At 41.1% G+C, this 17,374-nt stretch overlaps 1 protein-coding gene across 7 annotated transcripts in view; it reads right to left on the bottom strand.

The window, feature by feature from the left end:
- Nucleotides 1–581: 581 nt before the first annotated feature.
- LOC124111119 (hippocampus abundant transcript 1 protein-like) overlaps nucleotides 582–17,374 on the bottom strand; it is a 58,142-nt gene continuing 41,349 nt past the window's right edge. For all 7 annotated transcript variants that reach the window (XM_048399574.1, XM_046470720.2, XM_046470721.2 and 4 more), the window contains 4 exons: nucleotides 12,211–12,308; nucleotides 11,007–11,188; nucleotides 9,127–9,283; nucleotides 582–8,272 (listed from right to left, as the gene is read on the bottom strand). In XM_048399574.1, the coding sequence (XP_048255531.1) occupies nucleotides 8,217–8,272; nucleotides 9,127–9,283; nucleotides 11,007–11,188; nucleotides 12,211–12,308 (493 nt within the window). In that variant the 3' untranslated portion in view covers nucleotides 582–8,216. The remainder of the gene's footprint in view (nucleotides 8,273–9,126; nucleotides 9,284–11,006; nucleotides 11,189–12,210; nucleotides 12,309–17,374) is intronic.

The raw sequence follows: 17,374 nt of genomic DNA, 5'->3' as shown, positions 1-17,374 counted from the left end.
ACGCTATTACCACCAGGTTACCCCACTGCTCCTTCATGCACGAGGACACATTCTGACCCGGAATCCCTCCCTTGTCCTTCAGTGTGATGAGGGATGCTATAACCACCAGGTTACCCCACTGCTCCTTCATGCACAAGGACACATTCTGACCCGGAATCCCTCCCTTGTCCTTCTGCGTGATGAGGGATTCTATAACAACCAGGTTACCTCACTGCTCCTTCATGCACAAGGACACATTCCAACCCGGACTCCCTCCCTTGTCCTTCAGCGTGATGAGGGACGCTACAACCACCAGGTTACCCCACTGCTCCTTCATGCACGAGGACACATTCTAACCCAGAATCCCTCCCTTGTCCTTCAGTGTGATGAGGGACGCTATAACCAACAGGTTACCCCACTGCTCATTCATGCACGAGGACACATTCTAACCCGGACTCCCTCCCTTGTCCTTCAACGTGATGAGGGACGCTACAACAACCAGGTTACCCCACTGCTCCTTCATGCACGAGGACACATTCTGACCCGGAATCCCTCCCATGTCCTTGGAGAGAAAAGTGATGTAAAGACAACAAGAGATTGTGATGACTTTTGATTTTATTCACGATGACATGTACAGCATAGGGATACCATGACATATGTGGTATGTATATGACCAGTAAAACAATCTACAGATAACAGTTGAGGAGTAGGTACACAACACTTCCATTGAGAGGGCATCTAGACTGTTCATCAGAAATCTAATGTGGTTATATGGAGGTACAATGGATCATATATAAATGTTACCCTTACAAACCTGGAAAAAAGTAAATACATCACTGCTTTTTCAGGATGATATATAAATTCTGTTTAATCATCGACAACAACACTGGATAAGGAGAGATTCTGCCAGAATTTCATCAGCGGAAATTAGAAGAGCAGGAATGTGAGAGGCATACTACTCTACAATTGCTGAAGATCGAGTCATCTGAAGTCAAAGGTGTGGTCCGCAGCAGATGTTGAGTAGTATATATGACTTATATGGTAATAACACAAAAGAAATAACATACATCATTTGCTCTGTAGGGCAGGACGCACAGCTCTTCTCCTCTGTACTGACAGGTAACCCTTGACAACTTGGCATCCTCGGAAACAGTGTTTCATTGCCTGACTGATATATCGAACACATGGAGTTTAAGTCCATTAGGTTTTACTGTACACATCAAAACTGTCAAATTTTCAATAAGGCAACACAATTCCAAAACAAATTATTCAGGAAAGAATACTAGAATTAAAAACACTGAATTATTTAAATAATTTTGAGTATTAAAAATCAAAATGTATAACGTATATGACGACAGTGTTGAATAGCTCCCATATAATATATGAGAACATGAGTATACTGTGTGCTCTGGCCTGGCAGAATCTCTGGAGAGCTTCACATTTTCTAGACCAACAAGTGACTCTGAAAGTATCATGTCAATGCATCTTTCCCTTCAGGCTCACATATAATGTTTATAAGGCAAATGTGGTCACAATTACTGACAAATGGCCCCTTCATAAATCAATGGAACATCCTTACTTCATATATACACACTGTGCTGGCACAGTCCACTTACATTCAGTAGGGTGGATCAACCTTGAGACCCACAGATACTCACTTGAAGCTTACAAGCAGAATCAGAATTAAGTGTAAGGACTAGAATAATCGGATCAATTAATCTCTCAGACTCTATTCCAAACTGAAGCTCTTCATCAAATATGATTGGGTCCATATTCACGAAGATATCATAGTTCCATCATAATGGTGGTCATTACAACCATACAACACTGAATTTATTTCTTAATAAAGATACTTATTTTAAAATAGCGCAATTCTTACTCATTCAGAAGACATCCTAGTAAGATCTTTATTTATGGTTGTCTTTATTAACAGATTCAATATAAACAATTTGCATTAGATATGACAGATGGCAACATTTCATGAGCATCCACAACACATGCTGGAACCTTCTCAAATCATTACCACAAAGAGACTAGAATCATCATGAATAACATCTAATGAGGGATAGGTTATTAGTTTAAATAGATGCGTCATAAAGATGATGATGGTTGGGGTGGTGATGATGGAGATTATGGTTACACAGATATAGTTCAATGCTATCAATATGTTCTACTAAAACAACCCCTTGTGGTAGAAAATGAGTTTATAGTACTAAATACTGATAACAAATGAAGATGTCCTAAAAGATTTCACACCAAACAATGACATGTAGTTTGACCAAAAGAACTATAGCACCTAACAATTAGTATTCATGCCTTAAAAATCACACTTTACTTATCACAATATAACATAATGATCACGTCAAATGATAGCTGACCTACAGTGAATGAACCGAATAATAGAAAATGTACCTCCGTGAACTAGGATAACCTCTCCGACTAACTTAGTGGGATCACCTTGACCTTGTGTGACAGAGCAATCTTAGTACCACAAAGGTAGCGACCTCCATACATGGGCTGACAAGAGACATAATTACATGATCTCTTAGTAGAACTGGGCCCTGTATTACTAACCTAAGACAGGAAATGCTGACTTGGCTGGTTCTTCCTTGTCTTGTGTGTACACATTTCATAGCTAACAGATAGAATGTCAATAGATTCAATGGAAGCTTGTAACTTTCATATCAGTTCTACAATCCTTCAAATTGCACTTCATCACAGATTCCAGTTTTGTTTAATGGTACTTTGTTGCTTACTTGGTATTAAGCTAAATACACTCTGGTTATGCATGAGTTACTATCTGTACACTGATGTAGCATTGGTGGACCTACTATATACAAACTGATAAACATGTGGTACACCTAGATTATCTAACATGTACACTTTTGGTAACCTTGGTTACACTATAGTTACACCTGTGGTAACCTAGATTACAATAGTTAGACCTTTGATAACCTAGGTTACACTACATTTATACCTGCTGTATGCCAGGAGTGCACTGGTTATCCCTGTGGTTACCTGGATTACACAAGTAACACCTGTGGTAACCAAAAAGATGCTAGTTACACCTGTGGTAACCAAGACAACACAATAGTTATGTCTGTGGTTACCTAGATTACACAAGTTACACCTGTGGTAACCTTGATTTCATTAGTTATACCTGTAGTACACCAAAATTACATAACGGTTACACCTGTAGTTTCCTTGATTACACTAGTTTCACCTGTGCTGACCTAGATTACACTAGTTACACCTGTGTTGACCTAGATTACACTAGTTACACCTGTGCTGACCTAGATTGCACTGGGTACACCTGTGCAACATGCATTACACCTGTGCTGACCTAGATTGCATTAGTTACACCTGTGCAACATACATTACACTTGTGCTGACCAAAATTGCACTAGTTACACCTGTGCAACTTACATCACACCTGTGCTGACCTAGATTGCACTAGTTACACCTGTGCAACTTACATTACACTTGTGCTGACCTAGATTGCACTAGTTACACCTGTGCAACTTACATTACACCTGTGCTGACCTAGATTGCACTAGTTACACCTGTGCAACTTACATTACACCTGTGCTGACCTAGATTACACTAGTTACACATATACAACTAACATTACACCTGTGCTGACCTAGATTACACAAGGTACAGAAGTTACACCTGTCAGGACCTAGATTACACTACAGTTACAACTGTGAAAACCTAAATGACACTATGGCGTACTTCAGTTACACTGCAGTCCCACCCACAGATACACCTATAGTATACTTCAATTACACTGCAGTTACACCTGTAAAAAACCTGGATTATCACTAGCCTACCTACTAAGCATCTAAAAGGTGTCCACAAAGAAAGATGGTTCCTGAATGAAAGGTAGGTAAGTGAAAGACTGACACTGACATGGAGAGGAGGCCAGAGTTCCTGACATTGGAATGACTACAGTATTGTTTGAGAGATAAATTACACTGAAAAGCTGGACACACATACAAGCACATCTCAAGTTCTACTTTGTGGGGTTTATGCAGTTTTAAACCATAAAAGAAAGTCATAATCATACAGAACACATGCCCTGTAGGGACTTCTGGACAAGCGCAATGCAGTGTTCAGAGCTGTGTGTGTTCTGGTAAACATGGCTGATGATAAAGTGTTACTTTCTACTGGATAAACAGTCCCATGAAACTGGCTGGAGCTGGAGCAGGGGGTACAATGGCCCCATTCGCTCTCAAAGACATTTGGACACATTCCACACATCCACGATGAAACAATGATGAAATACGCTTCTACTTTTCTCTGAAAATGATTGTCACTACCAAAATCATATAGATGTTCAGTCTGCTTACAAATCTTCGAAAATATTTGCATGCCATGTTGGATGATGTTCAAACAAAACAATGGGAGCATTGCACTTGATTCATTGGTAGCCAGAATTGGAAGACAAAGCTAATCAAAATCACAGACAGCAAAAATATCTTGGGTGTCATTAGCTTACCTAGTCCTAACTGTAGCTGTTACACCTGTACATAATCTGAAGCTGTCACATCTGTACATTGAGTCAGTGTACACCTGTACAGTGAGTGAGAGCTATGATAAGACACATCAGCAAATTATACGCCAAAGACTCACACACAAGGCCAAAAAAAGGAAAAAATCATTCCAATTTTTACTAAAATTAATTGAACTTACCAAACTAACTGATAAACGGAGCCACGCTAACTCATTATTACAAAAATCATACACACAGGAAAAAAACCTGAAAACTTAAATCTTCCATTCTCCAAAATATGATACAGTCATAATGTAGCTAAATACTAAATGCAATAAATATTAAATAAAAGCATTTTTCATGAGATATGTTTGACTTACTTAGCTTTCAAAGAAATGGGAAAACAGTGAACTGATGCTAATTGCAAACTTAAGTTATTTCAAAGGTACGACCCCTCCCACTGGGAGATGATGAAGCTGTATTCTCATATTAACATCCCTAATCCTGACAAATCACAAATCCAGGCAACATCATAGGAATTTTTCAAACAGCTATATCTTGTGTGGGAAGCTGAGGTAGCTAAATCTGACGTGACTAACACACCGGCAGGTGTGACTATACACATGTTCAGCTGAACAACAAATACCGTATATGCCATTTGACGAAATTTGACGAAGGGGAGCACTTATCAAAGCACTTATCAAAGCCATAAACAAGTTAATACTTTTTAATTTTAAGATCAAGGGGTAGTGAACAAACTTAGTTAAATGTTGCTGTTTCTAAATCTTTTTCTAAATTAGCTACCACACAATTATGAACCCCTTCTGCAATGCTGTTGTCTGTAAATAAATTGAAGTATACACAAGACAATATGGATCGTCATGTAAATTGTCAGTCTTAGTAATAGGTACATATAAAGATTACTCCCAAATTGGTCATGAAGTTGGTCCGAGGCCCTAATTGGCGCAGGGTACCAAATATGGTAGTTTCTACATAAAATATCCACAAAACTAAGCTGTTAATGTGGAGACATGGCTGGAAACACTTCTCAATATTGTTTCCGAAACTCATACCGGTAACTCAAAACACATTCACATAAAGACATAACACACATTGAGAAAGCTACGGCAGGTGAGGTGAGTTTTACACTGCCTTGAATAGTATTTTAGGCATATAATGGCATTGCAGTTACGTAAAAGAGTTCACATTCTTAAAATAAACACATTTACATCTCCTACCAATTTCAAAACCATATGCTTATTTTCTCTTTGTTAATAGTTAATTACCATGCTTTACAGACCACTACTGTATTCGACGTAATAAGCGTCCATGACGCTCTCAAAATTAGAAATAGGGGGCTCTTATTAGAATATTATTTGGGTGAAAAAAAACAGTTAATAGATCGTACATTTCTTGGTTCATGCTTACAGCCTGAAATGTTTATATACAACAGATATAGTTTTCCAGGATTTAATTGCCCATAATTAAGGGTGCATATAACACATGAGTGCGTATTACACACGAACAAATAAGTCTTGTATACATTGATCAATCGGAAGGGGTGCTAATTGGGGTTGTTCACTAGCCAATATATTAGCAAATATCGCCGAGGGCGCTTATCAGAGCGGGGCGCTTATTACGTCGAGTACGGTATTAATGTTGCAAACTTTCGTTTGTATTTCTAGTAAATAGCATGTTTATCAGGTGTTCTTCCTAAATGAAATTAACCTCATTTCATCTTTTGTTGAGACTGTCCGTAACATTTGATAACAAAGTGAATACGTTAAACTAAATACAAGAACTAAAGTCATGCAGATATCCCCGGGGAAGCTATACTTGGCATGAACAAGAGACACAGCAAATCAGTACATCAATATTTTACACTAGGAATATGACAATGTCACAAAACACATAAAAAACAAGAGAATCATCCAAATTCCTTGCGCATATTTACAAAACATGTGTTGAGAACACTAAAACAAACACAATCTTGTAATCTTCCATTCCCACATCAGTTTAGTCTTTACATATCTGAGGTCAAAGGTCATAAGGAAGCATGTAACATATGAACCATTCACCCAACATCTGTCACCTGAATATTTAAAATCACTGAAATATGCCATCCTACATCTTATTGGGGTTCGATTTAATTTCCTGGAGTGAGTGAGTGAGTTGGGTTTAATGCCACTTTTAACAGTATTCCAGTTATATCGCAGTATGTCAGCTTAATGTGGGAGGAAAGCCTGAAGTGATGCAGGTCTCAGACGTTTACCACTTCGGTGAAACCCACGAGCACGGGTATGGTGCTGACAAACCTATAGAAACATAATTGGGGCGAACCAGGAATCGAACCCACAATCGCGTTTCCTTAGACCACTGGGTCACCCATGCCCCCTTAATTTCCTGGATATTGCCAGAGACTTGATACCTATTGTTCTCTTGTTAATGGCTTATCTTAATACCTACTCCTAATACTGTAGCATATCCTACAGGATATCCCGTCTGCTAACTGCATGGAGGGAACCTATCCATTTGTGAACTGTTTATCATAAAATACACACTATACAAATTTGAATATGGAAAGTAAATAAAGATAGGTCTTACAGTATTGATCCTTGCAAAAACACTGATCACGACTACACATGAATTATCCGCAATCATTTGCAGTTTATCAGAATCAATGCTTGTATTTTTCTTTCGCTATTTATGAGGTTGAAATGTTCCATTTAAAGAGAACAATCTCAACGTCAATCAAAATCCCTGTCTTTCTACCTTGTGTTGCAGTTTTCCTGTATCTACCAATCTACCTACATCTTTGTCACAGATATTTACCATCCTTTTGTCTCAAACCCAGAAGAAAAACTCAAACACAAAGTGAACATATCTGTCAAGCCTCACATCACTCCTACAGTCAAACTGGGATACCATCTGTCCCATATTTGGCAAAACAGTTAATTTGGCAGAATACAAGATACTCATATATCTTCTATTCAAAACATGCAAAAGATTGTCAGCCATTAGGCGAAAAAAAAATTCAAACTTCTAATTTCAAATCTACTGGTACAATATATGCTAAAATATAGGGCTCTGGCATAAAATATCTATATTTTCAAACTGTACAAAACACACTTCATGACAGATGTGGATTATCAACAATCAATAAGGTTTCATACGCTAGTCATATTCTGATTAGAAAATAACTGATTTGAAGAAAAGATCATTGGCATTATTGTTAAAAATTGCTACGAGATTGAGCAAGAGACCCTATCTGTGTGGAAATCCATCCCTAAACATGACTGTTGATGTTGTATCTCCGGATGATAATACTGAGATATTTTGTTGAAGACGACACAAACAGTGGGATGATGAACACTGACAACAAGCAGACCATGTGAAACACTTAGTCACAGACTGGGATTAATTCTATGACTGACAGGGACCATACAAGTCTTGGAACTACGTGCGACAGACTCAGAGTGTAATACCAGTTCTTGCCATCAAGGACAGAAAGTCATTGCAAACAGTGAGTGCGTTTCAGTTCCTTACAAAATCATGACAAGAAGGGAGATAACTCTGATATCTTTTCACACAAGGGAGAATACTCTTCATGGAACCCTGTGACTCCCTTAAATAAGAAATTTCTCTTCCTTTCAACATTTGGTGCAAATGATCTGTTTTCTCGTGAAGTTTGAATATGTAGAATATGACCTTGACCTGTTAAAGAGCCTAGGGGAGACTACTGCTATAAGTCAGCCTCTGGCTCTTCCATCAGAGGCTCCTCTTCATGTTTCTTCACTCCTGCAACAGAAAACACATGCGGTTAAGTCTGATCCATGCTAGCCATGATAAGGTTTGTAGAAAGACTTACATACATATATCATTAGTAGTGAGTGAGTGGGTTTAACGCCGCTTTGGACAGTATTCCAGTCATATCATGGCCTGTCAGCTCAATGTGGAGGGAAAGCGGGTCTTAGATGTTTACTACTTTGGTGAAACCCACAAGCATGGGTATGATGCTGCCAAACCTAGAAACATAATCAGTGTGAACCTATATCATTGGTAAGATCACATGACAGTACACTGAGTGCATCCGAAAGCAAAATGCTGACAGTAACCATGGTAACACTCAAATAGTCCTGATCAAAGGGGACATAATTTGAGTGAGTGAGTGAGTATGGTTTTACGCCGCTTTTAGCAATATTCTAGCAATATCACGGCGGGGGACACCAGAAATGGGCTTCACACATTGTACCCATGTGAGGAATCGAACCCGAGTCTTCGGCGTGACGAGCAAATGCTTTAACCACTTGGCTACCCCACCGCCCCTCACATAATTTGACGTGTTCCTATCTGTGTCATCAATACATTAGTCTCCATGCTTCCACAGAAAAAGCCCCGATGTGACATTGCTGGAATATTGCTAAAAGCGACATCAAACCATACTCACTCACTCACTCACTCCAGAGAAAGAGTGTGAACTGGATTAGCAAATGTGCCTAGCAAAACAACATACAAAGCAACACGTTTAAAGAAGCAATGAGCATGTGATAAAGTCATTAAGAGTTTAACTGAAATATCTCAGAAAAGTTTAAGACAGGTTGTTTACTGGTGCAGATACTTGTTACCTACGACCTTTATCTGAAGCTACACACCTGATTCCTTTTGGTAGTCATATGACAATGGCAGGACCTTCTTGGTGGAGGACTTGTTGACATTACCATGTGGGTTGTCGGGGAGAAAGACTGCAACTAGCAACGCTAGGATCACCAACACAGCTCCAAATGCAAATGGTGGGCCTGGCACCACATTCTGAAACAATACACAGCAGTGTCAGAAATATGTTCTTCTCCCCACAAGCTAAGTGGGCCGGTGGCTCATAAATGTAACTTGCATGTCTAGAAAGCTTCAGGCCAGAGATCATCCTTTTTCTGAGATTTACTTTACTCTGTGCCTTAAACATTTACAGCTGTATAGTCAAAGATGTAGATCTTGTGATCTTGAGTCACATATCAGTGCTATTACGAATTGTGCGTGTCAGTGAAGCAAGGAAATTTTCTACTAGACAATCGGGCACGTAGAAAAATATTTCAGGCTCCTATTTCGGATACTGATACACACTCAGATCAGCACCAAAAAGTCAACAAACAGCAGCTGAAACTGCTTGGATTCAACAATAAACATGTTCTAATCTATGAATGAGTGTTGTTATAACACACAGCAATATTCCATCTACCGTATTCGACGTAATAAGCGCCCGCTCTAATAAGCGCCCACGGCGATATTTGCTAATTATAATATATTGGTTAGTGAAGAATCCCAATTGGCACCCCTTCCGATTGATCAATGTACACAAGACTTATTATTTCGCGTATAATACGCACTCGAGTGTTATAAGCAACCTTAATCATGGGCAATTAAATTCTGGAAAAATATATCTGTCGTACATAAACATTTCAGGCTGTCAGCATAAACCACGAAATTTATCTTTCAACTCTGTTTTTTTTTTCAACAAAATAATATTCTAATAAGAGTCCCTATTTCCAATTTTGAGAGCGCCCTGGGCGCTTATTACGTCGAATACGGTATGTCATGGCAGCCTGTAAATATTCAAGTTTGGAACATGCAAACCTGGAACCATGGACACATGAGCCACGATCCACCCTGTTGGGGTATGATGTCAAACAGTGAAACCACTGTTTCCCAATGAAGTCTGTCATACAAATGGCATTCAGCCCAGGGGACCTATTCTGGCATCCCCATGTGTCACATAAGATAGTTTCAGGTTTTATTCTCCACAAAAGAATCTGTCCAAGGCCAGCATTTACCAGAGCTCCAGATAAGCTTTTGGTGTTGTGGGTATTTTACCCATGTATTTTAAAATCATTGGGTATCAGTAATTCTATCTGGGTATTCAAATTTCTGTTACCCACTAATTGTTACACATGTGGGTATTTAAGTTAAATATTTAAAAACACTATTCATCTAGTCCCTGCAAACTGGTGTCGTGTGGGTTCGAGAGCTTTATAGGACTCAAAAATACCACGATACTTCCACAAGAAAGTGTGATGGCAAATGATCATGATGTAACTGTCATCGTGGAGTTTGACAAGGTTGACGGAATGCCCGTTTATAATTTCAAAATAAGTTGCTGATTTGTTAATCGAATACGCAGGGTTACTTCACAAAATGTTGATGATACGCACAAGTTTTATTTTTGTAGCTTATCTGTAATGTTCTTTGTGTATTCGCTTGGATTTTATTTAACTGCGTATTTCTGAATTTCTGATGCGTATTTTACGCAGATACGCAGCTTATCTGGAGCTCTGAATTACTCGAGATATGACGCAATTCGGATAATCAGTAAGTTTCCAACACAGTCACAATCACATGACAATTGAAACTTTCTGATCTAAAGTGGTCTCCCTTCATACATGTTAAGTGCAAGTTTTCTGAAAGACAATACATTATGTGGATACAAAACTATTATCATCACGTTTAAAGATACTTTCTCCGTAAAATACTTCAGTCATACCTGGAAATTTTTAGGAAAGGGACTAAATGTGTTGTTAGATGTTTTGGGGTGCTTGTGGCCCTGTGGCTCGCTCCCATTGGCAGAGATGTCTACGTGGAAGAGATAGAAGATGAAGCCGAACACTGCCGGCCCCAGTCCGTTACACAGGCCTCGGATACCTGTGATGATCCCTTGAGCGACACCTGTGTACAACAGTCAGAACATTGGGATAACAACACCATGCTTAACAGTGAAAACATTACCATGACAACACCTTGCAGGGGTTAATCTGGACCTGCCCAGATGCTGATAGTTGGCCCTTAAGTCTGAAGCAAATGTCATTAAAACCTCCCAAATTGGAACTATAAATTTACCAATTCCTGTAATAACTAATAAATAATTTTATGGCATTGCAGAAGTAACCTGTATTTCACTGACAACAGGACCAATAATGCTTAGCATTAATAAGTTTCAATGCTTAGTTTCATATTATTACATTGAATGCAATCTCAAAAAACAATGTTCAACTAATACACCAAAATATAAGAAAATAATAACTTTAAAAAAAATCAAATTTTGAACAAGATTATGATTTTTTACCCAAAATTGCCTGCCAGGGGGGGTCCCAAGTGTGAGTGAATCTGATCAAGTGTCACAAGCTCCTTCCCAGCGCGTGACACCTTCGTTACACTCTCGGTAACATCGCTGCCACCAGTGTGGGCGCGGCCATCACAAGAATCTTGAAATTTGCCCTCTAACCCCAAATGTAGTAACGTTTATACTTTTGTTTATGTCTTTGGGAATGCCATCATATTTCAATTTGAAAAGGTTTACGACTGACCATGTTTTCCAGATGAATTTACTTTGTTGTTTTGATAATCAGATTGGTTCGAGATTGCAGACTAACGGAAAACCAACCAACTTCTCCCTTACATTCTTACTATATCAATAACACGATAGTTTTAATGAAACAGAAATTCAAATTGACAAACGAAGAAAGTAATTTAGCAGCTACATGTATAAGTGTATTCGGCGTCACGACAGTCGTCACTTGTTTGTAAACATAACGGTCATTCGGTTGCGAGTTCAACTCCAAGCATGGTTGTGGCCACCTATTCACAGTGGGGAGTTTTGACTGGTGGCAGCGATAGTATAGAGAGCTCCGGGAACGTACTATTGCTGTGAGGAGCTTGCAAGTGTCACTGTAAAGGGAGATAACTCTTACCCTGCTGATCAGCACTTGCATGAGCTGAGACAAAGGAACTAATGGCAGGGTATGTTATACTGGACATCGCCGCCACGCCGCCGGCACACCACATGACCCTGCAACACAAGTACAATCATTGGGGTATCTATCACACAATGTAACACCTAGGTTCCGTAAGGCCATGCTGTTTCTGAAACAAAAACCTTAGGAAACATTCCTCATGTGTAGAATTTACTGAACTAGGAGTGAATTTTGTTTTATGCCTCAGTCATCCTTATGACAATACTGTGGCTACATGCATATAATCAAGACAGACTATACAATGGCTGAGCAGTTATCAACACCTTTTGAAAACAATGAAACTATACACAAGCTATACAGTCGTGCCTCGTTTATACGGACACTTGCGTCATTTCACAATTCGTCCATATAAACAAATTTCCATATAACTGAAACCCGCTTCTTAATTTTTTCGCGTGCTGTAACTGCGTGTCGCTTACGTTTCGCTGGTTGACAGGCCATACTCACAGTTTGAAGTCACAACTTTGACCTATGACCTATGACCTCCACAGACGCCATATTTATCGAATGGGATTACATGTACAATAAACAAGCTCGTCTCAAACGTAACTCAGTGTCACTTGATTTCTCACGAATCAAAGGATTACCACCAGCGGAAGTGTATTGTCCACGTAAGTGAGACAATTTTGTGTGCATTTCAGTGTTTTGTCTATGAAAATGACCATCCGGTTCCGGAAACTGAATTTCCGTATATACGGGTAAATTTATATCGTAATTTTAGTAAAATCTAAATATTTTTTACATTTGTATACTTATCCTGCATTACTCCTTAATGCATTCACTGCTTACTTACGACAACTAGAAGGACAGCGCTGCGAAGGTCCTGGGTGAAGAAATAAAGTTGTTGTTCTCAAGTCCCAATCAGTGGCCTTCCGTCGCTGTCCTGTGACCTTGATGACACCTAAGGTCATCTTCACATCACTGCCTGTCGCCCAAGCTCTTAGAAAAACATACTTTTGAGGTTTCTGAAGCCAAAGTGGGGAGGCAAGTCTAACGACGGGTGGGCCTTAAGCGTAGTAATGCAGGATAAGTATACAAATGTAAAAAATATTTAGATTTTACTAAATTTTTTACTTATCCTGCATTACTCCTTAATGCATCTGTATCGGACGGTTTGGAGGTGGGTCAACCTTCAGAATACAGAAACCTCAATAATTCACACCCTGCAATACGACCCCATTTGGTCGATAAACCGTGAAGCGGAAAAGTTCAGACAAAAACGCCATTACGGTAGGGTTGTTCAAAAATCAAAAACATTGAACATAGGAATTAAAGAGAAATTCCCTATACACGCTTAGTAATAAAGAAAATAATAGCTATTCAGCTAATTCTTTACTTACTGCGTCATAGAGCCGTCGCTGACAAACAAGATTGTCTAATATTCTTCCACTGGTGGCGACTGAGTGACTGCACATGGAAGTTGACTGGCTCTGTATAGGGCGAGTTCATTATTTGCGTCAGTGGTTGGCAATCTGCAGGATAACAACCAGAGGGCCAAACTTCGAACGTCTTTGACATCGTCGAGAGTCACAACGCGAAGGTTATGACTAACGAAAATATGTGTCGAATCTCCAGAAATATCCTTCCGTGATTGTTCCAAAACCACAATTGCCGTGTTGAGCCCTGGTAAGGCTGACACCTTGAGATCTTGAGGGTAATTCGCTCTCGGCGAGTTCCGTTTGATGATCTCGTAGGCCTGAAGGATTACTGCGCGTAACCATATAGATATGGTGTTTGCGATTATGCGACTAACTTCTGTCGTGGACGAACCACGCCTTGTCTTGGAGCGTCGAATGAAAACTCGAACTGCTCGCACCGAGCCCAGGAGAACTTCACCATGTACGATTCCCACAATAGTCGATATCGGTGGGATGGTGAAGAACGGTCGGGTTGGCCTGGTAGTAGATTTTAGCAATAAAATCCCAGCATAACCCTAGATGTCCTGTTCCGTGCGTCCCATGCTCAAAACGGATCCGGGTTGAGTCGACCACATGTAGTTCGCTCACCCGTACCGCCATTGCTAATGCCAAGAGAAAACCATTGTTTCCTTGGTGAGGTCCAAGCTCCTCACAGCGATAGCCCGTTCGCGGAGCTCTCTATACTATACCGAGAGTGTAACGAAGGTGTCACGCGCTGGGAAGGAGCTTGAAAATGAGGATGCAATGAGGGGCTCGAAGGGGGCCCTCGCAAACCTCGAAGTACCACGTTCAAGTCCCAATCAGGTGGCTGGAACTTGGCCTTCTGATCCTCAAACCTGAATGAGCATAATATGGCCTGTAGTTCCGTGACCTTAATCACACTGTGATTTTCCGGAAACGGCCAACACTAAGATAATTGCAGCCAATTACGTAGTAATGGTGCTACCTTCCAAGTGTTTTTGGGTACGCAATGTAGGAGGTATTCCTCTAGGAATTGTGACGCAATCGTAGGGTCTTGATTCTTTTCTTCCCTGTAAAAAGTCTCAAGTGATCCCCACTTGTCATCGTCGTCTCTGGGAGAGTAACGATGAACTAAAGCTATAGCTTTGCTGCCCGTGTCGAAATAACCCTTCGCACTTAAACGCCTTTTAAAGACGAACCATGCGTGCAGACGTTGGGTGAGGCAATTTTCTGTTGAGGGTGGATGAGTAGGTTGGACCACTGTGAGAGGGGAAGTGAATCGTTTTAGATTTTTCCGAGCTTGACGAACTACCCTCTCGCCGGTTACCATGGTGCGACCAAAGGAGAGATCGAGATACCTTGTCTCCTTGATCCCCTGTAGCACCTTGGAAGTAAAAGTGGTGGCAGAAGAGTTTTAGTTCTTTGCACTTCCCAAGTGATACTGAACTCGTCCACCGCCCAAGTCTGCGGATCCGGCAACGGGGAGATATACGTCATGAGTTGGTGGCCTAGGCAAGTAATAAACAAGTCAATGTTTGGTTGCCTGAATTCCTGAAGCAGTAACTGGAATGCTTCTGTGAGAAATTTCCACTCAGTGGGAGCCACCCTGTCTGGACGTGATAAAGTATCGGCCAGTATGTTTCTACATCCGGGGATGTGCTGAACTATGAACCTTAGTCACAGCCGATCCACTAGATGGAAGAAATCTGAATGTCCTTAGAAGTGGAGAGTGGGAGTGTGTTGTTCCCCGATTGCACAGGCACCACACCGCAGTGCTGTTGTCTGTGGATATAGCGAGTCGGGCTAACTGTAGTTGATTCTGCCAATGTGATATAGCCAGAATTAAAGCTTCCAACTCCAAGTTGTTTATGTGCCACTTCCATTGTGCGCCGGGCCATAGCCCTGAGCTTATCTGGTCTTGTAAGTGAAGACTCCACCCCTGAAAAGGGACGTCCACAAACAGGTGTGTATTCGGGGAAAATCCGAATAAACAGACTCCGCAGACATTCAGCGCCACAAATTGAGGCTCTAGCTTAGTTGGTAGAGTGATGGCCTTGAGTGGATCCTGACTCCTGATGTAAGGGTTCAGGAAAAAAATTGAATTGGTTGCTGTTGTAAGCGGCCATGCTAGTTAACTCCTGTGCCGAGGTGATTAACCCTAGCAACACTTGCCACTGGCGAAGTGTGTGTGGTTGGTGTAGAGTAGATGACAAAAGAAGTAGAAACTTGTGCCATCTGTCCCTCGGTACAGATAGGATATCCTGGTCTGTCTTAAACAGGTCTCCTATGAACTGAAGTCAAAAGGAAGGAGAATACTCCCGACTTCGCCTCGTTGATTGTCTATCCCAGTTATTGACATGTGTTGATGATACAGTAGATCGCCCTCCATCTACGACTCGAACCAAGTGTTCGTCACGTGTAGATAGTTATTGGCTTCATTACTCCTGTAAATAGCCATAAGTGTCACTGACATGTCAAATGGGAAATACTACCATTGGTAGTGAACCCCAATGAACTGGACCTGAAAAGTCTACGGTTGGGATGGATAGTCGAGACTGATGAAGAATAAAACGTTCGTTGAACACAGAGATTGTGGATCATTCTCATCTTGTCTGGGTCCTTCATGAGTACCAGGTAGGTGTGAGGATAAAACCCCGGAGTAAAGACTGGGTTGTGAACCCACTCTACAGCTCTTCTTACCAACAGTATGTCTATGTTGGATTTTCCCAATCAAACTGTGGTCAACGGTGGGGTTAACTCTACCCTTATACGGACACCATGATATAGTGCGATAAGTACGAAATCGTCCTTGAGACTTGTCTCTGCCACTCCCTTTCTCAGTAAGGGAATGCTGGTCTTCCCTGAGAAACGCGCGTCTAGGCTTATAATTCCCTGACTTGGACTTTCCAAGCTTTTTGGGAACTTGACGTGCGTGTCTGCGATCTGTTCGTTGAACAGGGGAGTAGATGATCAAGGTTGACGTAATAGACTGCCCTTGAAACCAGCATCTCAGTTGGAAACGCTATAAAGTCTTGGGTGTAACGGTAATCACCGTCAGAACGGTCTCAAGATGAATTTTCCTGTGGTCAAACTGACGCTGTAGGAAAAACACCATAGTTTGGAAGTGATCTAATCAGATAGGGTTATCCTCTAATAGATTCTGATCCACTGCAAACATTGACGATATTGGTCGCTTAAATCACGGAGCAAATGTGAGTTTTGGAGAAGGCTTCCTCCAATGACCTCGTGGTGTCCCTCTTATTTACCCTGTTATCAGGGGAAGGCGTTACTGACACGAGATGGTCTGCTTCCCAATCGGGTACATGTGCTAAGCTGATCATGTGCCGGTTACGTAACCGGTACACTGTAAGCCTTGGGCTAACGTCATTGTAGAGACCTTGATTGATACGCAGACGCTGCGCTCAGCGCAGGTCTGGAATGTTGGAACAGCGCTAAGCTGATCTTGCGTCACTGGCGTGATAGGAGCGCTTGGGTATCAGTCAGACGCTGCGCTCGGCGCAGGTCTATGCTGGATATGTTGGAACAGCGCTAAGCTGATCGTGCGTCACTGGCGTGATAGGAGCGCTTGGGTATCAGTCAGACGCTGCGCTCGGCGCAGGTCTATGCTGGATATGTTGGAACAGCGCTAAGCTGATCGTGCGTCACTGGCGTGATAGGAGCGCTTGGGTATCAGTCAGACGCTGCGCTCGGCGCAGGTCTAT

Source organism: Haliotis rufescens, unplaced genomic scaffold (assembly GCF_023055435.1).
Source record: "Haliotis rufescens isolate VD_foot unplaced genomic scaffold, xgHalRufe1.0.p SCAF_2, whole genome shotgun sequence".
NCBI classification, from domain to species: Eukaryota; Metazoa; Mollusca; class Gastropoda; order Lepetellida; family Haliotidae; genus Haliotis; species Haliotis rufescens.
Note: the sequence above shows the minus strand (reverse complement) of the source record. Positions and strands in the feature narration are given on the sequence as shown.